Source organism: Elephas maximus, chromosome X (assembly GCF_024166365.1).
Source record: "Elephas maximus indicus isolate mEleMax1 chromosome X, mEleMax1 primary haplotype, whole genome shotgun sequence".
In the NCBI taxonomy this organism is placed as follows: Eukaryota; Metazoa; Chordata; class Mammalia; order Proboscidea; family Elephantidae; genus Elephas; species Elephas maximus.
The window spans coordinates 112,567,092-112,593,125 of NC_064846.1; the positions used below are offsets into that span (position 1 = coordinate 112,567,092).

The 26,034-nt window shown below is 43.0% G+C and overlaps 1 protein-coding gene across 1 annotated transcript; it reads left to right on the plus strand.

The window, feature by feature from the left end:
* Window positions 1–567: 567 nt before the first annotated feature.
* On the plus strand, window positions 568–25,937 carry ALAS2 (5'-aminolevulinate synthase 2). The gene is made up of 10 exons (XM_049872600.1): window positions 568–647; window positions 5,879–6,074; window positions 6,713–6,835; window positions 12,518–12,740; window positions 13,303–13,487; window positions 16,068–16,247; window positions 19,204–19,368; window positions 19,937–20,205; window positions 21,274–21,436; window positions 25,663–25,937. Exons 2-10 carry the CDS (start codon window positions 5,894–5,896, stop codon window positions 25,824–25,826), a joined length of 1,653 nt encoding a protein of 550 aa, XP_049728557.1. The 5' UTR covers window positions 568–647; window positions 5,879–5,893; the 3' UTR covers window positions 25,827–25,937.
* Window positions 25,938–26,034: the final 97 nt, after the last annotated feature.

Consider the following 26,034-nt stretch of genomic DNA (forward strand, 5'->3'; position numbering starts at 1 on the left):
TAACGTGGGGATAATAGTGCCTATCTCTCTATATCCTTATGAGGATGGGCTAAATTAACCCATGTAAGGCACTTAACAAAGGGTCTGGTGCATAGTAAGTGCTTAATCCACGTTAGCTGTTGTTTCTTTGGGCCAGGCACTATTCTAAGTGTTTTCTGTACATGATGTTACATAGTCACAATAATCCCAGGGTGTAGTCATTACAGAAACTGAGGCTTAGAGCTCATAAGCACAACACTGTATCTAGATCTGACTCCAAAGCTCTTCCCACTTGTACTACAGTTGCTTCTGTGTTTTATTGCTCTTTTCTTATAGTTGAGGAAACCAACAGAGAGGTGGGTTTACTCAAGGTGCCCTAGCTATACATATGAACAGTCTGATTCCAAAGCCCAATGAGGTCATTTTACTACCCCAAACAGGGAAAGAAGATAGAGAGGGGGAACTAGTGCTGGGTGAGGGGGGAGGTAAGAGGGGACTTCTTTGGGTTTTATCTCCAGCACGGCCCTGAGATACCTTTGGGGCCAATGCAGGGCCAGGCCAGGGAAAGGCGTGGTGGGTGGAGCTGAGCTGGAGAAGAAGGAATAAATGCCAAGTCCTGACCCACGGCACCCACCCGTCATTTGTTCGTCCTCAGTGCAGGGCAACAGGTAAGAGCTGCTTTCAGCCTGGTGTCCTCTCTCTGGTCTACCTGCCCACCTCAGAGCTATGTCACCCACTGACTCTCTGGCCTGACTAGATCTGATATTCTCTGCATCTGTTTTTTGGAATATGTCTGTCATTTTCTTTTTTTCTCTTCCCATGTCTCTTTCTGCCTCTCCCTGTCTTCAGTTTTCTTTTACCTCTCTCCCCCTGTTTTTTCTCATTTATTAGTGTTCAAGGTCACTCTCACTTCACTTCGTCTGTCTGACACTTTGACTTTCTCTTATTTTTCTTCCCGCTGAGTTCTTGCTCTCTCAATCTGTCTCTCCCCCTTTCTGTCTTTTTCTTCGACTCTCTCTTAGTCTTCCTGACTTTCTCTCTCTCTCTCTCTCTTCTTCTTCTCTGTCTCCCAGAAAAATGTCTTGATATTTCTCCCTGCAGTTCTCTATCCCTTCCTCTTTTATACGCCCTCTCTCTTCTTGGCTGACCGCACAGTCCAAAGGATCAGAGCCTAGGGGCCAGAGTTGGGGAGGAAAAACTGAGGGAGTGTGGAGATGGTGGCAATAATGAATTGGGTAACAAGAGATTTGAGAGCATTGAGAGATTATCAAAACTAAGGTGGAAAGGTGAAAGAGGAATACTGTGTCACTGAAAGATTTGTACTGTCACCCTAATCCACTGTGGAACCCTAGGCAAGTTACTCACCCTCAGAAAAAAAGGGATTGGGGCTATGATTTTCACAACCCCTTCTAATTTTGATGTTGTCTTCTAAATTTTTCTGTTTCTAAGAATTTCTGATTCTGTAATCCAGGTGTCTAAAATTTTTTATAATTCCTCAATAGTGGGGAGAGTGTGGTAGGGAGAGAAGTAAGGCTTGATGCTTCCAACTCCTGAGAAGTAACCACTTCCCTACAGACCTAACTGATTCTTGCAAAGCAAGCCCAGAAAGGCGAGGGAGGGACCAAGGAATGTTATAATGAATGATTTCTGGCTCTCCACTGGGGTAGGAATGTGGTTGACCCTTCTGGCCCTGAGACTGCAGATTGGTGCTGATATAAAATGGGATTTTAAAGGTGCAGGGGAAATTTTTGAGCAATAATCTGTCACTTGGCCTAAAATTTCACCATCATTTCTTTGGGTTGCTTTGTATTGCTTTAAGAAGGCCCTTGACGATTACCACACATGGGTACACATGCTGTTAAAAGGTGGAATGAAGGGAATGAATGTTTAACAGTACCTGAAATTCTACTTTAGTTAGAGATCTGTCCCTTTGGTAAAGCCTTTACTGTAAAGGCATTTGTCACAGTTCAAAATCAAATGTCCTGGAAGAGGACTCGTATTGGGATACAGCAGAGGGGATGAATGTCTGGAGTTAGATTCTCAGTCAAGAAAACATGTAATGTTTGAATCCCAGATCCATAGTGGCTAAATTAGTGGGCTCTGGAACCAGATTGTCTAGGTTCAAATCCTGATTCTGCTACTAACTTGGTCTGTGACAGACCCTAGACAGGTTATCTAATCTTTTGGGGCCTTAGTTTCTTACAGGGCTTTGAACCTGTTTGTTCTGGTGCAAACCCCTGCTGAGAATTTGCATTTCCACCCCAGATATACTGAATCAGAATCTACATTTTAACAAATCCCCAGGCGATTTTTATATATAATAAATTTTGTGAACCACTGCTCTCCTAGCAGGAGCCTTGGTGGCACAGTGATTAAAGTAATCGACTGCCAACCGAAAGGTCAGCGGTTTGAAATCACCTGCAGCTCCTCAGGTGAAAGATGTAGCAGTCTGCTTCCATATATATTTACAACCTTGGAAATCCTATGGGGTCACTATGAGTTGGCATCAACTAGATGGCAATGGGTTTCGTTTGGTTTGGGCTCTACTAGTGGATCTCAGAATTGGTCCCTACCCCTACTTGTTAGAAATGCAAATTATCAGCAGGGGTTTGAAACAGAGAAAAAGGGTAGGAAGCTCTCATTTCTTCAGCTTTAAAATAGAGATGATATTAGTGTCTCCCTTCCAGGGTTGTCATGAGAATTAAGTGAGTCAATGCACATTAAGCTTTTATAACAGGGCCTGGCACAGTGAGTGCTCTGTGATTGATTGGCTATCAGAACCAGATGGGATCTATGCAATTATCCAGTTCAATATCTGTGAGGAAACTGAGGCTCAGAGAGGCAAACTACAGAGCCCAGTTCACACAATAAATTATAACAAGATTGGGATAAAAATCAGCTCTTTAGCTTTCCAGATTTTCAGTTTTCCTTTGTTTGTACCTTCACCTTCCTTACACAGAAAATGGAGGAAATAAAAATAGTTAATACTTATTCAGTACTTACTCTGGGGCACTCTTCTAAACACTTTATATGGATTATCTCACTGAATATTCACCCCCCTGTGTTGTAGGCTCTCCCTGTTATTATCTACATTTTACAGATACTAAGGGAAATGACTTTTCCAAGGCCCCAGAACTAGTGTGGTAGGGTCAGGATTTAAACCAAGTAGTCTGGCTCCAAAGCCTGTGCTTTGCCTAAAGTGCTTCCTTGGTTTAATTTCACTTACCTCGTTCTTATGATGGGCAGTGGGATGGAATGGAAACAGATCCCAGGTCACTAGACTGTAAGGTTATGGGTCACAAAAATGGCCAGGCAAGTTGAGAAAATCCATGAAATGGAGAAATTTGAACTGCAGCTTGAAAAACTTGAGAATTCAATAAGCTCCAAGAAATAGTCTATATTTTCCCAGGACCCTGAGAATATCATAGCCAATATTCCCTTAGAGATGAATGAACTTATTCCAATTTTATACACTGGATTAGACATTAGATCCACCGTGGATTTTGCCCCTACAAGGAGCTCTAATGACATTATCATTATTGCTGTCAGTGTTGATGCTGAAGAAAGGAGTTTGCAGGAGCCTGGAAACCGGCCATTTTTCTTACCTACCTCTCCCTGGGCCATCCAGCCCTCCTCCCTGCCAATACCTAGGGTCAGCCCCAGCCAGATGCTTAGATGCGATTCCAGGAAGGGGCTCCTCTTCCCTCCCACGCCCTGCTCTCAGCCTGGGGAGTGGTCAGACCCCAATGGTGATAACCCGTGGGAACTTTATCTGTGGTCTGCAGGCTCAACCCTGAGTGCTTTAGCCTTTGCAGGCAGTCAGGGGAAGGGAAATTTATATCTCTAGATATGGGGTAGACACTGGATTGAATTAACTGCCTACTATTTTTTTTATGTGAGGTAGGCATTATTACCTCTGTGAGATCAGGAAGAGAGGTGTTGCCCTGTAAGAGATGAGGGAGGTTGCCATGTGAGGAGGTCAGGGCCACAATCTCCTCTTGATCATTTGTCCCTCACAACTTAAGGCCCTATACATGGGAAGTGCTGTTAGATTCTGTTACCCCATTATCTCTCCCATTGTCCTGTCCCTCAACCTGTCTTACCCTCTGACTCTGGCTCTCCAACTTGCCCTTTTTCTTTCATTCTATTTATCCCTCTTGCTCTCTCTGTCTTTCTCCTGGTATCTCTAAGCCCTCCCTCCCCCACAAACCCGCACCCTGCCTTAGCAGGTTGTCTCCATCCTTTGATCTTGTCATTTTCTCTATTCTCTTCTCTCTATCCTTCAGTCTGTCCATCATCTCCCTCAGTAGGGCCGTGTGTCTCTTCCCCTAACTCTTCTTTGTTGGTCCCTCCCCAATCTCTGGCAGCATTCCTCCTTTATCTTTGTGCCTGACTGTGACTCTCTAACCCTGCTAGATTCTCTTCTCTCCTGCTCTCAAATTCTTCTGTCTCCTCTCTCTGTGTCCCCATTCTGTCTCTGTCCCCAATTTTCTGAGTCTTTGACTATTCCTCTAAGCTCCTTGATCTTCCCTAGTGCCCTTTTTGTGCCCCTTTGCCTGTCTCTGCTTCTACCCCTGTCTCTCCCTTTCCCTCTGTTGGTTTCTTTTTTTTTAATAGTTCTCTTTTTGCCTGTCTCACTTTATTACTGTCCCTCAGTTTGCTAGCTAGTCCTCCCTCTGTTTCTCTTTGTATGTCTCTCTCTTTCCCTCCATCTATATTCCTCTGTCCATCCCTTTGTTTCTGCCTGCTTTCTCCCAACTCTTTCTCTGACAGAACTCTTTCTCTGTGGTCAGTCAATCTCTGTGTCATTCAATCTCTCTCTCGTCTCAGACTCTCTTCTGTGTTTCTTGTCATCCTCTTGTCCTCTGTCATTCTGGATCAGTCCTCCTCTTCCTGTCTGTTCTCACCTCTATCCCATCCCCCTTTCCCTCTGGCTTTGGTCTCCTTATCTCTCTCAATTTCTATTCTTCTAATTCCACCACTAGCACAACTTTGTCCTCTCTTTGCTTTCTTCATTTTCCCTTTCTTTTTCTTTTCCTCTGTCTGTTTCCCTACTCCCCTTCTCTTTCCTCCATTTGAGTCCTTACTTATTCATTAATTTACTCTCAAATTCAACAAATATTTATTGAGCATCTACTATATGCCACTTGGTTGCTTTTTCTATAACCTCTCTAACCTCTCTGTCCCCTTTCTCTCCTCTCTCTTAATCTCTCCCTCTTGCTTCATAGACTATGGCTTTGTGCCTTGTCTTCCAGCCCCATAGGGTCCCACTTTTGCTTTCTCCCTTATCCGTGCTTTTTTTTTTTTTTAAGCCAGAAGCAAATCCATAAACAGAAATATAGCAGCCTGGATGCACATGGTCTATAGGGCCTGGAGTCTGCTTTTTCTTCCTGTTTTCTGAATCTCCATAAACTTGTAGCCTCCTCTCCTTCTCCCTCCTTTGGCTGGGCCTGCTCAGGAAATGCTCTGGACTGAGCCTCAAGAGCCCTGATCAGTAGCATCTGTCTGTATTGGCAGGCCAGTATTAGAAAAATTCTTGGCCTTAAGTGTTGTCCAAAGGTTTGGTAGGTTGTCAACTCTCGTACGGCCACACACAAACAAATTTCAATGATCCTCATTATCACAAAAGGGGTCAGTGGCAGAGCCTGAGTCAGAATCCAGGCTTTCTGACTTCTAGTTGGTATTTTTACCTCCACCACTTTGACTGGGGATCAGTCTCCTATTTCCTCCTCTCTGATGCCCTATTGGTACATTTTAACATTGGGGAAAAAGTTCTTACCCTGGGTAAGGCAGCAAGCATTGGATGGGAGGCTAAGGGCAAAGGATCCAGCACAAGAATGACCCTTGGCTTTAGCCAGGCCCTCATGACAGAATCTCATCTGTTCCACACCTTCTTCAGGACTTCGGGCTCAAGATGGTGGCAGTGGCCCTGTTGCTACAGTGCTGCCCAGTGCTGTCCCGGGGCCTCACAGGCCTCCTGGGCAAGGTGGTTAAGACTCACCAGTTCCTGTTTGGTGTTGGACGCTGTCCCATCCTGGCCACCCAAGGACCAACCTGTTCTCAAATCCACTTTGAGGCAACCAAGGCTGGAGGAGGTAAAAAGAGGCTATGGGAAATGGGAAGACTTTCTAGATCTTGGAAAAATTAAAACACAAGGTTCCAAGTCATATTGGCCATTGTTGCCTAATAATTAGGAGAGGTCTTGTGAAAAGTGTTAAGGCAGAATGAACTGGCCTAAAAAATATACCTGGGATCTGACTTCTGATGAGTTTTCTAGAAACAGCCTGACTCTCATGCCCCTTACATGCTATACTCCAATCATGCTGAAACTGCTTAAAATTGCCTGAATCAACCTTATTGTCTTAAGCTTTTGTGCTTTAGCTCCTATACTTTCCTCAGCTTCAGATGACCCTGTCTCCATATCCTTTACCTGAGTATCTCATACTTTTCCTTCCTTACTTAGCTTGGGCATCACCTCCTCTGAGAAGTCTGCCCAGACCTCCAGCCTGTCCAATTTCAATTCTGGTTCATGTCCCCACCCTCTTCTGGACTTCCATAGCCTCTGTCTTCCCTCCCATCCCAGCACTTATTACAATGTGTCTTCAGTATGTGTCATTCCCACCAGCCTAGAAGCTAAGCTAGGGCTTTGGCATAGAGTAGGTCTGAGTAATCATTGTTGAACTGAACTTATGGCTAGAAATTAATCCCCACTTATTTTGTTGCCTTTTTGCAGACTCTCCATCTTCAGCCAAGGGCCACTGTCCTTTCATGTTGTCAGAACTCCAGGATGGGAAGAGCAAATTTGTGCAGAAGGCAGCCCCAGAAATCCAGGAAGATGTGACGGCTTTCAAGAAAGGTTGGAGTCAGAGCCCACCTCATCTAACCTCTGCTTGAACCCACTTCATCACAGTCTTGAGCTAGGCTAATCCAAAGGCAGCTAGTACACATCCCATAATGGGAAGTCCAGTCTTTTCCAGGAGAGCCATGGTAGGCAATAACTTAGATTGTGCACTGAATGAGGAACCCCACCCCCACTCCAACACACACACAGGCTCCTATAACTTTCAACCATTAGTCTAAGATGAGCTGTCTCAAGCTCTGCCTTCTTTATCCCAGGTAGTTGAATGGATCTCACCAGGCTGGGTGCCCACATTAAAAAAGACAATCTGGATTTTCATAAAAGAGAAATATTTGGGAGCAGGTACATCCTTTAGAAGGGTGTAGAGCCCCAGGTCAACTCAAATGGTACAGGCTACCCAAAATAATCACACTCGAGAGATGACCGTATTGCTGATATCTTTTATAGGCTTTTTGGGATATCATTAGGGACAAAAATTTCAAAATTGTATTTTAACGATATTCATAAAAGTGTAGTAAAGTGCAATGCTTTGTATCTACCTCCCAAGTGCAGGACCCAGAGTGGCTGCCCCCAAGGGAAAGTCCTAGTAGGGAGGGTGTGATTCACCCTTATGGAAGATTTCCTGACATTATAGGAATCTCCATGAAGGGAGATGGGGAGAAGCTCTCTTTGCACAAGATTTCTTCTCTCTGTAAAATGCTTCCCTACTTCATAAACTTGAATTTTCATGTGTTGCATTGGGCTTAAAGAGGAGAGCACATGCTTTCTTTTTTTATCCCCCCTATTCATGGCCAATGCAACCCCACACTCCCTGTCAGACTTGCCCAGTTCCCTGGCCTTACCCAGCCAGAGGAAGCCACTGCCCCATCCCCAGTTCCCAGGAGCCAGAGCAGATTTCAGAGAAGGTCATGCACCTAATTCAGAACAACACGGCCAGTGAGTTTGCTGAGGTGTTGGGATAGGGAACTAGTGCTGAAAGGGCTTCTGACACGGTAGAGGAAAGGGCAAGGGAGGGCTTTGTAACCAAAGGGACTCTGAGTTTAAATTTTAGTGCTGGCACTTGCTGGATCTCTGTGCTTTGTCACGTAAGTCATGCCCTTTCTCTGAGCCTCAGTAAGATTTTAATATCTACTTCAACATGTTATCATGAGGAAGTAATAAAATTATATTTATGTAAGTGTTTCTAGCTTGTTATGAGGCCTTGTTAAATATTCACTTTATTCCCATTGTTTCTTCCTCATGCTTCCCTCAAAAACTCTTATCCTTCACAGACGTTTTTCCTCTCTTTTATTTTATAATCATTTTTTTCATAACGGAATTTACTTTACTTCTTCTAATGTAAAAGGAATACAACTCATTGTAAAATGTTTTGCAAAAGACACAGGAAACTATAAAGAAGGAAAGTTAAAGGAGCATTCTGGCTGTACTTCCAAGCCAGATTTGTTCGTTCTTCCAGTAGTCTATGGTATATTCAGTATTTTTCACCAACACCGTAATTCAAAGGCATCAATTCTTCAGTCTTCCTTATTCATAGTCCAGCTTTCACATGCATATAAGGTGATTGAAAATACCATGGCTTGGGTCAGGCGCATCTTAGTCCCTGAAGTGACATCTTTGCTTTTTAACCCTTTAAAGAGATCTTTTGTAGCAGATTTACCAACGCAATGCTTCCTTTGATTTCTTGACTGCTGCTTCCATGGGCATTGATTCTGGATCCAAGTAAAATGAAAATCCTTAACAACTTCAATCTTTTCTCCATTTATCGTGATGCTGCTTATTGGCCCAAGTGGGAGGGTCTTTTTTTTATGTTGAGGTATAATCCATACTGAAGGCTGTAGTCTTTGATTTTCATCAGTAAGTGCTTCAAGTCCTCTTCATTTTCAGCAAGTAAGGTTGTGTCATCTGCATATCGCAAGTTGTTAATGAGTCTTCTTCCAATCCTGATGCCCCATTCTTCTTCATATAGTCCAGCTTCTCAGATTATTTGCTCAGCAGGCAGATTGAATAAGTATGGTGAAAGGACACAATCCTGGCATACACCTTTTAAAGTTTGAACCGTGCAGTATCCCCTTGTTCTGTTCGAACAACTGCCTCTTGGTCTAAGTACAGGTTCATCATGAGCACAATTAAGTGTTCTGGAATTCCCATTCTTCACAATGCTATCCATAATTTGTTATGATTCACACAGTCAAATGCCTTTGTATAGTCAATAAACCATAGGTAAACATCTTTCTGATCTCTGCTTTCAGCCAGGATCTATCTGGCATCAGCAATGATATCCCTCATTCCACTTCCTCATCTGAATCTGGCTTGAATTTCTGGCAATCCCCTGTAGATGTACTGCTGCAACTGCTTTTAAATGATCATCAGCAAAATTTTACTTGTGTGTGATATTAATGATATTGTTCGATAATTTCAGCATTCCATTGGATCACTTTCTTTGGTATAGGCATAAATATGGATCTTTTCCAGTCAGTTGGCCAAGTAGCCGTCTTCCAAATTTCTTGGCATAGATAAGCGAGCACTTCCAGGGTTGCATCCATTTGTTGAAACATCTCAGTTGATATTCTGTCAATTCCTGGGGCCTTGTTTTTGGCCAATGTCTTCATTGCAGCTTGGATTTCTTCCTTCAGTGCCATCAGTTCTTGAGAAGTTCTTTAAGTGGAATTTCTGGGTAAAATATGTATATTTTAAAAGCTTTTTAAAAGTTCATTTTTAATTACACAAGTATTTCAAGAAAAAAACATTTATTATAAAAAGTTAGAACATTTCAGATAAGGCTAATGTTTTCTTTCACCACCACTTCCAACTCCCTTTGCCTCACACAAGTTAACCATTTTTACCTTTTTGGATTGTATTATTCTGGAAATTCTTCCTTGGTTTCACATAGATATAAATACACCCAAAGAAGATATATAGTATTACCCTTTTTGTGTTTTTTTTTTCTTAGTGATATTTTACTATACATAGTGTTCTGAGACTTTCTTTTTTCATTCAACGATATGTCTTGGAGACCTTCCCATGTTAATTCAGATAGTGTATATCTACCTCGTTTTAAAATGCTTTGTAATATTTGTAGTATGGATTTACCAGAGATACATAGTTATTCATTATTCTTCTATTGCGTTGCTTCTTCTTCTTTTTTTGGTTATTACTAACAATGGTGCACCAATCTTCCGAATATACCTCCTAGTTCACATAGGCAAGTGTTTCTCTACAATAGACACTAAGGGGTGGAAATGCTAGGGTATGCATATTTTAAATATTAACAAAAACTGACAATTACCCATCTAAAGTGGCTGTGCTAGTTAGTCAGAGTTTCCATTGTCTCACATCCTCTCCAACTCTTGATATTATCACACTTTTAAATCTTTACCAATCTGATGGGTGAAAATTTATTTTTCTAATTTGATTTTCCTCAATTAAGCATCTTTTGCTACATTTGTTGAATTGTCTGTTCATATTCCTTGCCCATTTTTCTACTAGGTTGAAACATTTTCATAGTAATTTTTCAGAGATATTAAAAAATAAATTCTGATACTAATCACTTGTCTGTTAAATATGGCACAAATATTTCTGTAGGTATGTCGGCATGTGCATTTTAAAGACTCTTGATACGTATTTCCAAACATCCCTACAGTAAAGATGTTAAGATTTTACACCCCAGGAGCTGTGTAAGTTGCTATCTGCAACAACGTGATTTCTGTCTCAAGTATAAGTTTCTCGAGTTTAAAGAGCCCTTTGCATACATTTCAATTTATCCTGAAAATAGGGTTGTCCCATTTTGTAGTGACGGTGGTTAAAGAGGTGGGCTCTGTCTGAGTCATTTATTTGGGGACTACTTACTTGCTGCATGACCTTGGTCAAGTTACTTAACCTCTCTATGCTTCAGTTTCCTCATCTTTAAAATGGAATTAAAAAAAAATTAATTCATACTTTTCAGTGGTACTTTTTATTATTTTTGAACATTTATTGTGGTTTTGGTGAAAGTTTACAGAGCAAATTAGTTTCCCGTTCAACAATTTATGCACAGCTTGTTTCGTGACATTGGTTGCAATGTCCTCAATGTGTCAGCACTCTCCTCCCTTCGTTCTTGGGTTTCCTGTTTCCATTTGTCCAGCTTTCCTGCCCCTTCCTGCCTTCTGAACTATGCTTTTGGGCAAATGATGCCCTTTTGGTCTGGTATGGTTGACTGTTCTGAAGTGCCCCTTCCTCAGGGATGTTACTGTTCTCTTTTATAGGCCTGTCTATTGTTTGGCTGAGAGGTGATCTCCAGAAGTGAGTTCACTTCCAAGTTTGAAAGATGTCTAAGGGCCATGGTCCTGGGAGTCCCACCAGTCTCTATCAGACCAGTAAATCTGATCTTTTTTATGAATTTTAATTTTGTTCTACATTTTTCTCCCACTCTGTCCAGGACCTACTATTGTGATCCCAGTGAAAGCAGTCAGTAGTGGTAGCCAGGCACCATCTAATTCTTCTGGTTCCAGGCTAATAGAGGCTGTGGTTTATTGGAGATATTAATATAACTTACCACATAAGATTGTTGTGAGGAATAAATGAAATAACACCTATGAAGTTCCTAGGAGAGTGCCTTACACAGAATAGTCACTCATTAAATGTTGACTATAAGAATATGATTAAATATTAGCTATTTTATTATTATTACTATTATATAGTACCTGGGCTATTGTATTTAACATAACTAAATATTAGCTATTTCCATCACTACTAAAAAACCAAACAAACCAAACCCATTAACACTGAGCCAATTCCAACTCATAGAGACTCCATAGGGTTTCCAAGGCTGTAAATCTCTATGGAAGCAGGCTGTCACATCTTTGTCCCACAGTGCCGCTGGTGGTTTTGAGTTGCTGACCTTTCGGTTAGCAGTCAATCACTTTAACCACTGCACTACCAGGGCTCCTATCATCACTACTAATATATCAACTCATTTATACTGGTATATTCCAACTCATGGCAACTCCATGTGTGTCAGAGTAGAAATGTGCTACATGGGGTTTTCAGTGGCCTATTTTTTGGAAGTAAATTGCCAGGCCTTTCTTTCTAGGCACCTCTGGATGGACTTGTACCTCCAACCTTTTGGTTAGCAGCCAAACACATTAACTGCATCACCCAGGGATTCCTGCTCCTCCTACTATTGTCATAGTAATAATACTAATATTGCTACGTGCCAGACATTAGTTTAGGTGTATTAAATGCTGTTTGTCATCACAACTCTGGAAGGAAGGGTATTATTAGCCCCATTATACAAATGAGGAAATTAAAACTGAGAGAGGATTCATGACTTGCTCAAGGTCACACATCTACGAAGTGGTAGAATGATAACTAGAAACTAGCTCTGTCAATACTCTTTCTGGAAGTAGTGCGTCCAGTAAGGAGGCTGCCACACTAACCTTGGAAAAAGGCATGAAGCCATGCCAAGGGTAGGCCTGAGTGAAAGAGTGGATGAATTACTGATGAATGAATGAATGAGTAAGCAGTGTTCGTTGACTGAAGGAGTAGAGAGTTACTGTGGTCCAGTAAGTCAATGACTAAGTGAATAAATAAATAAATGCAATGAGAATTGGAGAACTCAAAATCAACATCATGGATAAGCCGTGGACTAGCCAGGAAGAGATTTAAAATGAATTATTTCCATCCCCATCTCTACTCCTGCAGGAAACCACGTCTTTGGTTATGACCAGTTTTTCAGGAACAAGATCATGGAGAAGAAACAGGACCATACCTACCGTGTATTCAAGACTGTGAATCGCTGGGCTGATTCATACCCCTTTGCCCAACATTTCTCTGAGGCATCTATGTCCTCAAAGGATGTGTCTGTCTGGTGCAGTAATGACTACCTGGGCATGAGCAGGCACCCTCGGGTCTTGCAGGCCACAAAGTGAGTTGTAAGGTCTGGGTCATGAGCTATGGGGACACACCCAGAGAGGAATCAAAGCCACACATGGAATGACAAGGCACAGCTGGCAGTAGAAACCAGTTCTACTTATCATCCCTCTTGCTGAAGGTCCTCCAGCATATCTAATCCCAGGATATAGACTAAGTCAGTCAACATGCCATGTTTTTCAAACTTGTGGATATCCAATGCCATAGAGGAGAAGGATGGGAGGAAACCAAGCAAGGCCGACTCTCCATGAGCTCTTAATCTGCCTGGGGAATGAGTCTTGCCACAGATTGAGTGTGACCTCCTCTAGAAGGTTTCTCATGCTGCTCAAAATAAACCTAGTTTCTTCCTTCATCCCTGATTGCCTCCAGCCTAAGAAGGAGGGACCATGTATCCCTGTCTTCCCCATTCTCCCCTCCCACTTTGTCACATAGGACACAGCTTATATAGCATCACTAAGTCAACATTGACCTCCACCAGGGGAGGGAAACATACGCAGTTCCTCAGTGCCTAACAAGAGTTTCTTTTCCTTTCCTCCTTTCTGTTTTCTCCTGGTCAGGGAGACTCTGCAGCGTCATGGAACTGGAGCTGGTGGCACCCGCAACATCTCAGGCACCAGTAAGTTTCATGTGGAGCTTGAGCAGGAGCTAGCTGAGCTGCACCAGAAGGATTCAGCCCTGCTCTTCTCCTCCTGCTTTGTGGCCAATGACTCTACTCTCTTCACCTTGGCCAAGATCCTTCCAGGTGAGCCCGAGGACCGAGCTTGGCTCAGGGCTGGTGTCCTGCACTATAGCATCCAGCCTCACTACTTCCATCACTTCTTCCCTCTCTTCTGAGTTCACTTGCTCCGATTGCTCTTGCTTCTTACCCGCCTTGCACAGCTTTAACGCTGAGTGACTATATCTGCTTTCACTCCTTCTGTACCTAGGCTGAGGAACACTACTGGGAAATATCATCCAATCTCACAGAAAGGTAACATTGTAAACTCATCACCCTCCAACTCACCTGGGCTCTTAACACTCCTAAACAGTCCTTTTATGTTTCCAAAGCAACTTCTTTAAACCTTCTTCCCCTTTCTCAAACCTTTGGCTACCTCCTCCTTCACTCTTAGCAAATAACTTCACCTCCTATTTTACAAAGAAAATAGAAGCCACCAGACAGGACCTCCTTTGACTTATTGCCACCATACACAAACTTATCAGATTGTTCATCTACCTTTCCCTCATTCTTTCCTTTTTCAATGGAAGGAGTATCTCTCCTTCTACCTAAAGCCATTCCCTTCACCTGTAAATGGATTTCATCTCCCTGGCTCCCACTCTCTAGACAATAATGTCCTCAACTAATATGCCTGAAGTCCTTCCATCATAGCCCCAACCTTGGATGAATACAACTCTCCACTTTGTCTATGTCAATTCAGGGCTCACACAATTGCTCAGATGGGAGCCGCAAAAAATTCATGGTCCTCAACCTCTACTGGTTCCTTTAAGCTGCCTGGCAATCCTATTTTCCCAGTCAGTTCCCAAAGTCTTCACAGAAGCTTTATCAAACCCTCATTACCCTCAGCCCTCCCACACCTCTACCACCCTCACCCTCAGCATAAGACCTCACCTCCTACTGCACTGAAAATTGAAGACCCCAGAAAGGAATGTCTTCAATTCCTTGCTACAAACTACCTGCAAAATCATGAGCATCCCCACCTGTCCTCTCCTTGTTCCTTCCCTCTTATCACTGGTACACTGTGTTGCATTCCCTGCTACCTCCTCAGGAATCCTGGTCATCCATTTCATATCCCCTTCCTGTATCTTCATCTTCTTCCTCTGTACCAACTTGGCCCTGAAACATGTTCAAGTCTTGGGTCTTTAAAAAAAAGAAAAAAGTTACCTCAATCCATCATCATTCTCTAGCTACTACTGTATCTCTCTCTTTCCTGTAACAGGAAAACTGCTTGAGAGATGTCTCCACATTTGCTGTCTAATTCCTCACTTCCTGCTGATTCTTTAATACACTGTAAACACCTCCAATTACTTCTCAGGAACTTTTCCAACACCACCCATAACCTCCAAGTAAACCCAATATCTTTGAGAATTTTTTTTCTTTCAACCTCCTCCTCAACCATTAGAATTCAACTTCTTTCCATCTCTACTGCCACCATCCTAGCCTAGACTACCATCATTTTCTTGATTTCACCTTTGCCCTTCTCCTACAATCTGTTCTTCACAGCAGTCAGAATGGGTCCCCGTTGACCTTAGGACCAAACCCAAACTCCTTATCATGGCTTCTAAAACCCTCCATATTCTAGTCTCTACTTACCTCTTCAGTCTTATCTTTTGACACCATATTTCTCACTCTTCCATTCAGGAATATATTTATTCATATACTCATTCACTTATTTATTATTCAGTCATTTGTTTATTCATCCATTCACTTAAGAAATGTTTACTTAGCATCTACTGTATACCTGGTCGTATGGTGGGTACCAGTGACAGAAAGGTGAACAGATGTAGTTTCTAGTCTCAAGAAACTCCCAGTATAATTGTCCTTCAAGGCATGTCCGCCAGAAATCCATGCCTGATTTTCCTAGGCAAAAGTGATTCCTTACTCCTGAGAAAAGCCACAGTTCCCTGATGTCAGTGCATTTTTGGAGAGGTTGGGAATCAACTCTCCTCATCAATTCTTCACCCACATCTACTCTCCTAGAATTGCTCAGTAAAAAGCCCTGCATTCTTCAGATCCTGGAGAAAGTCCTACCCCTCTCTGGACCTTAGCTTCCCACCTCCTTACACCAAAGGGGCTGAATTTCATGGTCATTAAAATGGCTCTTCCAGCTCTGACATGCCATGAGCTTATGGTTCAAGCTATGAAAACCTAGTAAGTACCCAGCCCTTTAACTATAAGCAGAAAGATGTTACCTAGAAGAGATTGGATTTCATCTAGGCCAGGAAGAATCTAGCATCAGTCCAAGTCAACAAGCATTCCCTGGGATAAATCCCTTTCCAAGACTTGATCTTATGTGTTGGATGACCAAGAACCCTGTACTCAGGAAGCCCCAGAGATTCCTGGGAAGTTAAATTTTCCTTCACCCTAATACAATCATAGGCCAGACCAGGGTTAGATATGACTTGAGGGAAGGATGTAGGAGTTAGAATTTCAGGAAGGGGAAGGAATGGAGGGAGTGGTGTCATGAAGGCTTCCAGAGGAGAAAGAAGCAGAACAACATCTTCGAAGATAGAAAAGGATTGGCTCTCTCCCCCTTCCAGGTCAGTCATGAGATTCAGGTAGGAGTACTGGGACAGAAGCTTAAGAGTTATACATCTGGTTCTTTAGGATGCATCATATACTCAGATGCAGGCAATCATGCTTCCATGATCCAAGGTATTCGCAACAGTGGAGCAGCCAAGTTTGTGTTCCGGCACAATGACCCTGACCACCTGAAGAAACTTATAAAAAATTCTAATCCAGAGACACCTAAAATTGTGGCCTTTGAAACTGTTCACTCCATGGATGGTATGTACATGTGTGAGTGTATGTTTACTAGTATCTGTCTCACAAAAACCATAATGATAATAATAATAGCTAATGTTTAGAGTGCTTATTATTGCCAAACAAATTTCTTAGTGTTTTCCATGTATTAGTTCACTTAATCTTCACAATTCTATCATGTGTTATTATTTCCACTTTTTACATGAGGACATTGAAGCACAAATAAATGAAGTAAATTACCCAAGGTCACATGGCTAGTAAATGGAGGCATGACTAGTACACTCATCTTACAGATAAAGAAACTAAAGTTCAGAGACAGCATAAAAATTGTCTTGGGTAGATCAGCAAATTGGTGCCAGAGTGAGTATTTGCACCCTATGATGTATAATTCCAAGTCCCTCATGCTACACTTCCTCCATTAGAAATGATGTGCAAACCAATCATTCCAGTTCCTGGTTTCTGCAATGGAAAATTTCAGAAACCATTGCCTGGGATTTTTTTCAAGGTCCAGTATTAAGCATTGGAGCCAAAACAGGTTTTCAAGTCAAAGAGATTTGAAATCCTATCTACCAAGGTTCTACCTCTGGCTGTATGACCTTGGGTAAGTTAATTTAACTCTAACTCTTTGAGCCTCAATTTTCCCCAAGGTAAAATAAATACCTAGTTATAAGAATTAGAGATGATTGGAGCCATCCTATTTAATATGCTTTAAGTAGAAATAAGTGGCCTTTACCCTTCTACCTCCTGTCTTCCCACAACTGAAACAATACTCAAATCATTCTAGTGCTGCCTCTTTTGAGTAGAAATCAGGTGTTCTAGGCATTCCTTTTGTTGCACCCTAAAACACCAGCAGCAGGAGTGGCTTGGAGGGGCACAGGTCGGATTTCAAAAAAAAGAGGCAGAAAAAGCCAGGTTGATCAGATCTAGCTTTTATTAGGGAACTTACAGATACTGGTTGGCACCAAGATTTCTGCAACTGACAGGGATATGCCGAGTCACCTGGGTAGAGGTCTGCACATGGCAGTGTGAGGTGGGGGTTTATATCCTTAGTGCTTATGTGCAAGGACATGTGTAAGGGACCCAGGAATAAAAACATGTCTAATCTATGATGGATGGGGTTGTTTTTGTACTAGTTAATGGGTTCCAATTGATGTTACCATGAAGTCAGGTGTTTGGTGTGGTTTCTCCCGGCCCAGGTCATTGCTCAGTAAGGTAGTCTGATTCTCTCTCAGAGTCCTTTGTGGGTAGGATCCATCTTGTATTGTTCATGGCCCTCTAACCCTTTCCAGATTTATTTAAGGGGATAAGTCCTCATTTCATTCCAATTTGTCACCTTTCCAGCTGAAACAAGGGAGAGTCCACCGTCTTTCCTAATTTAGTCAACTGAAGTGCCATTAGCATCATGTAGAGGTTATGCACAGATTCTGGAACCAGACTACCCACTTTTAAATGCTAGCATGGCAGCTTACTAGCTCGGGAAAGTTTCTTAAGTGCTCTGTGTCTCAGTTGCCTTTTTTGAAAAATTTAGGTGAGTGCTGTGAGAATTACATGAGTTAATACATGTAAGAAACTTATCATTCCCACTCTCACATTTCTACAACTGACAATAAAGTAAAACTATCTCATTTTTATATTTCTACCATTGAGATTATTCCAATTCCTTATTTCTCTATTTGAAAGCATGTTAGGACCATTCTACTTCCTTACATTTACAAATTAATGGTGCCTTATTGATTGATTGGTGAAAACCTAAATTGTCAATCCTAGGGCTGAATTTCTCCTGTTGAAAGGATGCCTGAGTCATCACACTGTCTTCGTTGTATCAGGCCCCACTTCCTGTGGTTGGCTTCCTCACGTTGTCCCACCAGTTGCTCATATTCTTTAAGCCTTACCTGGATCTCCTGTACTACCTGGAGAAAGTTTCTTCTGTATCCCAACTCTCTGCACCTCAACAGTTTCCAGGGAGTGGAGAGGAATGGGGAGTGGCAGAAGATGTGCGTTCTTGTATATATAAAGTAGCCACAAAGTCTCTGTATATGAGATTCTGGACATTTGAAGACCTTGTCAACAACTGTCAGCATTGAAAATGTCTAGAATAACATTGAGAAAATAATAAATTTGTGTGGAATTGGAGAGGAATATAGATTAGTTCTAATGTGCTTTCACAGAGATTTTGTGGTCATTCCCTAGATTGAGACTGAGCCTGTGGGAGGGAAGCCCTCGGGGATGTATGTTGAGAGAAAGACATTCCCACAGAGACACACAGAAAAGACAGAGAGACAGAAGTACACAGAAACTCAGAGACACAGAGGTACAGAGAAAGAAAGCCTGAAGCAGAGAGATTGTCAGAGAGGCAGACAGAAAGGGACACAAATAGTGGGGTGGAGGGAGGAGGGAGACAGAGAATACAGTAGAGACTGAAACATAGACACATAAAACACAGACAGACATGATGCAATAAGAGAGATAATAACAGAAAGCCAGAAAGATGGAAACAAGGAGGACCAATCAATAATAAATATATTGATGGGGTTACTAACAGCACTGGGCTGAGGGGGTGAATTGTGCTATTAGGACTGCATTAACCTGGAGCAAAAAGTGATTTTTTACAATTTATTTAAACAAAGACATCATATACGCTAGTGTCAACTCTAGATTAGATACACAGACTTTCAGGAAAAACACCAAAGGAGGCAGAGATAGGAGGACAAGTGCTGAAACACAAAGACAGACTTCAGAATGAAGTAAAAAGAGAAAGACAGAGAACTGCAATACACACACACAGCTGGGGTGGAGATGGGGTGAAGGCAGTCGTGGCATATAAAGAAGTTTGGAATTGCCACAAATGAGGGTATACACCCTCCTCCTTCTCTACAACCCTCTTTTCAATCCAAAGGAGGGATGCACAGCAAATTACACTCTGGAGATGGAGCTGGAAAAGTGTTACTATCCCCTACTTTTGTCCCTTGATTTTGCTCAGGTGCCATCTGTCCACTTGAGGAAATGTGTGATGTGGCCCATCAGTACGGGGCCCTGACCTTTGTGGATGAGGTCCATGCTGTAGGACTGTATGGATCACGGGGTGCTGGGATTGGGGAGCGTGATGGAATCATGCACAAGATTGACATTGTCTCTGGAACTCTTGGTGAGTAAGTGTCTTGGGCTTCTCTTATACACAACTCAAAGAGGAGGTCCCTGCAGGGCCTCACTCCTCCTCTTCCCCAAAACTGCAGGATATATTTGGGTAGTATTCAGAACCCCACTCTGGTGTCCTTCTAGATTCTTTCCCTCCACTCCCACTCCCCTGCAGCGTTCCTGAGAAAGTCTGGAAGGGTTCTTTGAGAAGACCCCTAAGCTGGGCCAAATAGCCAGGTTCAACTTGAGTAAGTAGAGAGCTGTGTTTCTCAACCCCTCCTCCACACCACCATCAAGCTTCATTTAAGCTCCACTCTTGGCCCTAACTAACTGAGGCTCCCCACCCAGCTCCTGCCTATCTAGTCATCGCATATGGCAGGCCTTGAAAGCCTTATCTCAAAGCAGTGGAATTATCAGCTGTCTGCCTTGTCATGGACAGGAGAGATGAACAGAGGCCTAGGATGAGAACCTGGAGCCCCATGTTCTGGTTTGCCTCCTTATGTTACCTGGGGCGTGATCCTGTTCCTCTGGGGGCTAATTATGGGGTCTGTGCATATCCCTCTCCTCTCTGTCTCCAGGCAAGGCCTTTGGCTGTGTGGGTGGCTACATAGCCGGCACCCGAGACTTGGTGGACATGGTGCGCTCTTATGCTGCGGGCTTCATCTTCACCACGTCATTGCCCCCCATGGTGCTTTCTGGGGCTCTGGAGTCTGTGCGGCTCCTCAAGGGAGTGGAAGGCCAAATCCTGAGGCGGACCCACCAGCGCAACGTCAAGCACATGCGCCAGCTATTAATGGACAGGGGCCTTCCTGTCATCCCCTGCCCCAGCCACATCATTCCCATCCGGGTGAGAGCCCTACCTGCCCATTGTCCTCCCCACTTATCTCTTCTGGAATCCTCCCCACTTCCAGCAACACGATATCTGCTCCTGCCATCAACTAGTTGCTTTCCTGTTAATCATCCTCCTTATTGCCAGCTTTGTTCCCCTTTGGAAAAATTATCAACCATTCTGGATATAACCAGACTCTCTCTCTCTTTCGCTTTAGCTATTATCACATGCTTGTTAGGCTATCCTAACCCTCACAATATTGAGTACCCATGACCTATATAGTTCAGTGTTTTCAAACTGTAGATCAAGACCATTAATGAGTCCTGAAATAAACTTAGTGGGTTATGAATATCATTTAAAAAAAAAAGGAAGAAGAAATAGAATAGAAAATGTTGGAGCACATGGCACATAGTAAGGGTATCATTTTGTCAGAAGTGTGTTTCAGTTTTGCATATGTGCATATGTACCTGTATTATGTGTCATGGTGTAAAACACATTTCTTACTGAGGACTAACGTCAAAGCCATGGCACTAGTTGCTATTTTGGATTCCCAACTACCTTTGAGTGTTTACTGCCTTCAAAAATGAACTGCTACTTCTTAAATGGCATCTATTTGTGTGTCAGTGAGTTGGGGAGTGGAAAGGACACTTTTCTGTGACTATTTTATGGATGAGAAAGGAATAGTCATTGCTTCTTGGACTAACCCAATATTCTCTTGAAAGGCTGCTTTTTAAAGTATCTGCTTTTGGATTAACCCAGTGACAGTACCCAAGGTGGCTGGGCAGTGGGGTTTATCTTGTCACCCCAAATAAACATACCAGCTAAGGAAAACCAGTGTGCTTGTTATGCAAACAGCTTCAAGACAAGGCCCCTAGCTCCACCTCGATCCCACTCCTTCCGAACCAGATTGCTGCCTCTGAGCCTGCCCTTGGTAAAAATACAGGAGCTGCCACTAAGCCGCTTATGAAAACTTCTGTCCCCAAATCCACTTACCTTTCTTGACCTGTTTCCCTTCACCTCCTTAATGGATCTGGTGATGGTGGGGCCAGTATATCAGATTCTAATAGGTCTTTATCCTGAGCCCAGGTGGGTGATGCAGCACTAAACAGCAAGATTTGTGATCTCCTGCTCACCAAGCATGGCATCTATGTGCAAGCCATCAACTACCCAACTGTCCCCCGGGGTGAGGAGCTGCTGCGCCTGGCACCCTCCCCCCACCACAGCCCTCAGATGATGGAAGATTTTGTGGGTAAGTCATGTATACCTGCAGCACTCCCCCATCCCCTCAGCCCCAGGATTTGAAGAATATGAGAGGATAGATGCTGTTCAGTTTAAGAAATGTTTCTTCAACACCTATTGTGTGCCAGGCCCTATATTAGAGTCACAAACGGATGAGACTCCTAGACTTGTAGGGCTCCAGTTTGGTTGGGGAGGCCATAGTGGACAAACAATGGCATCAAGGGATTACCAGTGCTCAACAAAGGCAGTGTTTGGTGGAGTTGTGGGAACAGAGAGGGGTGCCTGACCCAGCCTGTGGGATTCAAGGCAGGCTTCCTAGTGGAGGTGATACCTGAGCTGAGTCTTGCAAGGCATGTGGGACTAAACCAATAGAAGGAAGAGGGCATGGAAGAGGTAGTCCTAGCAGAGGGAAGAGCATGAATAAAGGGAAGGAGAAAGGTGAGAAGCAGCCTGGGATATATCAAGAACAAGAAGCAGGTGTTACTGGAATGTAGGGTGGTAAGAATGGAGTAGGGGAGAGGAGTGTCCAGCTATGAGTCTACAGAGACAATGCCAGAGAGAGGCCAGGTTGAGAGCCTTGTAGAACTGAGTACACTGAGTTTTACCCTGAAAGATGCCAGTTTAGTTAATTTACCTTTTTACTGGATTTCTGTTGGGTGAAGTTTTTAGCACAGGGCTTGGCATATAATAGGTGCTCCTTCCAGGCCTGTTGGGTGAAAGACACGCAGACAAGTCCTTTGAGCAACTGATAGTCTAGCAGAGGAGACAGATACAAACATGAATGGTCCTGGTCTAATATAATGAGCCTCAGTGCTCTAGGAGTTGGAGAGAGAGCTCATTTATGGCAAGAGAAGGTGAGGAGGGTGAAATTAGGGAGGTGTTATGGGGTAAGGGAAGTCCTGGTGCTGTACCTTGATGAACATGTGGATATGGGGCAAAAACATTCCAGAAGAAGGGAATTCCATGAGCAAAGACCTAGAGATAGGAAAACAGAGTTTCGCTGGAGCATAGGCAGTGTGAGAGCTCAAGAAGGACAAAATACGTAGATGCCATTCGTTCATTCATTGAAAAATATTAAATAATGCTGGCTAACATTTATGAAGTGCTTACCACGTGCCAAACACTGTTTGAAACACTTTACATGCATTGACTCATCTAATCCGCACAACTTCATGAGATAGGGATACTATTACGATCATGTCTTTTGTATGTGTAAAAATTTAGGCACAAAAATATATAACTACTACTCCACAACACATAGATACTAGGTTTGAACTGGGGAGTCTGACTCTAATCTCCATGGTCATAACCATTAGGCTTTACTGCCTCTCAGAGCTGATGAGACTCCTAGACCCTTTGTTCACTCTTCTCTGTTGCTCTAGGCTTCAATTATAGAGCTCTCAGTACTCTTAGATCTCCGAGTGTTCACTTATGCTGAGCCTTTGCAGGAGAGAAATATGAGAAGCATGCACCATGACTTTACCTGTCCCTTAACCCCATAGCCAACTCATCCTGAAATCCTGCCAATGCTCTCTACAATCTCTCTCAAATCTGTACCCTTTTCTCCACTGCCATTTCTTCAATCCATGTCAACATGACACCCTCCTAACTGGTTTGTCTTCTTCTCTCTCTAATTCCTTCTCCATACTGACCACCAGAGAGATCTTTCCAAAAGTGCAAATCTGACCATATTGCTCCCTTGCTTAAACCTCTTCATGGTCCCTATTGTCTGAACTCTAGAGCAGTGGTTTTCAAGGTGGGGTATGCAAGATGATCCATAGGGTAAGGAAATAGAATGTTGTTGTTAGGTGCCGTTGAGTTTGTTCTGACTCATAGTGACGCTATGCACAAGAGAATGAAACACTGCCCGGTCCTGCACTATCCTCACAATTGTTGCTATGCTCGAGCCCATTGCTGCAGTCACTGTGTCAATCCATCTCATTGAGGGCCTTCCTCTTTTTCACTGACCCTCTACTTCACCAAGCATGATGTCCTTCTCCAGGAACTGATCCCTCCTGACAACATGTCCAAAGTATGTGAGACACAGTCTCACCATCCTTGCTTCCAAGGAGCATTCTGGCTGTACTTTTTCCAAGGCAGATTTGTTTGTTCTTTTGGCAGTCCATGGTATATCCAATATTCTTCGCCAATACCACAATTCAAAGATGTCAATTCTTCTTCAGTCTTCCTTATTTACTGTCCAGTTTTTGCATCCATATGAGGCGATTGAAAACACCATGGCTTGGTTCAGGCACACCTTAGTCCTCAGGGTGACATAGAATATTTTAATTACATGATTGTTTTTATCTTAAAAAACAGGAAATTAAGCATTACTGATACTGATCTTTAATATACAGACTGACAATGATATACATATATAGTACATAAATAAATATACATAGATCATAAGTATATCCCAAAACATTTGTACTGATAGGGATGTGCAGTCCAAAGTTTGGAGACCACTGACCTATAGAGTTGAAGATCTTTAGCATGGCATTTGGTGCCTTCCAAATGATGACCCCTATGCCCTCACCTCTTCCCTGCATTTATTTTACTTCTCTAGCTACACTGATTTATAGTTCCCCCATTTTGCTTCCCTTCCTACCCCTTATTCTGGCTTACTTCTCTTCATCTTCTAAACCTAACTCAGGCATCCCTTCATTCATTCTTTCAACAAATATTTATTGAGTGCCTACTGTGTGTTAGACACTGTTCTAGGCATTAAGGATATTGTAGTAAACAAAACAGACACAAAATCCCTACCCTTGTGGAATTTACATCTTAGAGGAAGGAGACAGGCAATATTTTTTTTAAAGCTAATTATATAGAGTGTCAATTTTAAGTGCTATGGAAAAAAACTGAGCAGGATAAGGGGAATAGGAAGTGCTAGAGGCAGGAGCTAGGGCAGGGACACTTTGGAGGAGGGTTGTAGTTTTAAATAGAGTGGTAAGAGTAGACACAATTGAAGTGACACTTGAGGAAAGATTTGAAGTTGGTGAAGGTGTTAGCTGTATCTAAGGGAAGGGCATCCCAGGCAGCAGGAATAGCCTAAGGCAGAAAAAACCCTAAGACAGGAGTACTGCTTTTGTATTTGAGGAACAATAAGGAAAGGAGTGTGGATGGAGTGGTGTAAGCAAGTGAGAAAGTGATAGAAAATTGAGGAGAAAAAGGTAATGCGAGGCCAGGTTGTTGAAGGCCATTGGAAGGATTTTGGGTTTTTCTCTGAAATGGAGAGCCTTTGGAAGGATTTGAGCAGAGAAGTGACATAATCTGACTCAGGTTTTAACAGAATCTCTCTGACGTTTATGTTAAGAATAAAACTGAAGGGGAGTAAAGGTGGAAGCAAGGAGACCCATTAGGGGACTACTGTAACATTCCAGCTGAGAGATGATGGTGGCTCAGACATGATGGTAGCAATGAAGATGGTAAGTGGTCAGATTTTGAAGATTGAATATGGGTTGGGAGAGAAAAAAAATAAAGGATCAGATCTGAAATTTTTAGACTAACTGGAGTTGCCATCAACTGAGATGGGGAAGGCTGCAGGTAGAGCAGGCTTGCTGGAGGGCAGGGAGATCAGTAGCTCAGTTGTGCTTATGTTAAGAGATGTCTACTAGACAGCCAGGTAGAGATACAGAGAGGCAGTTGGATACACAAGTCTGGAGTTCAGGAGAGAGGTCTGGGCTGGAGAAGAAAATTTCAGAATCATCAATACATAGATGGTATTTAAAGACTAGACAAGATCACCAAGGGAGTGAGCATAGAAAGGGCTAAGGACCAAGCCCTGGTACACACCTGAGGTACTTCCTTCAGCTCAGTCACGTTCCTTCCTCTGGGTTCCCATATTCCTAGGTACCCCCCGCCCCCAGGCTTCCTGGTCACAGCACTAATGACCCTGTGGTTACTGCCAGTGTCATCTTCATCAGGCTTGGAGTTTCCAATCAAATGGATTAACTTCTGGGCACACAACATGTCCTGTACTTAGGAGTGTTCCAGGCCAGGATAGTACGGCTTCAAACTGTGTCAACTGAGTGTTTTCCAATCTTTTACACATCATAGCACACATAGACAAATGGTAACATTCATGGCACACACTGGAGAAAACAGAGGTTACTTCTGGTTCCATGGCACCTTGAAGGGCTGAGGGGATCAATATTTTTGAGCATCTGTACTGACACAAGGATTAGGAAGCCTATTCTAACCAATTCCTTCCCTCCCCTCCCCTACCACCTTCAGAAAAGCTGCTGGTAGCATGGACTGAGGTGGGACTGCCCCTCCAAGACATGTCTATGGCTGCCTGCAATTTCTGTCGCCGCCCTGTGCACTTCAAGCTCATGAGTGAGTGGGAACGTTCTTACTTTGGGAACATGGGACCCCAGTATGTCACCACCTATGCCTGAGAAACCAGCTGCCTGGGATCCTAACCCCACCTGCACTTCACTTAGGGCTGGACCTACTTTCTGCTTCACTGTGTGCCTCTAGCTGACTTGAACCTGAAAATAAAGAGCAAACTGCAACATTTGTAGCTCTTTGTCGGACACACGCAACTGCACTAGGTCTGACCTCTTCAGAGAATTGACAGAGTCATGAGGGAAACGTAGACCACTT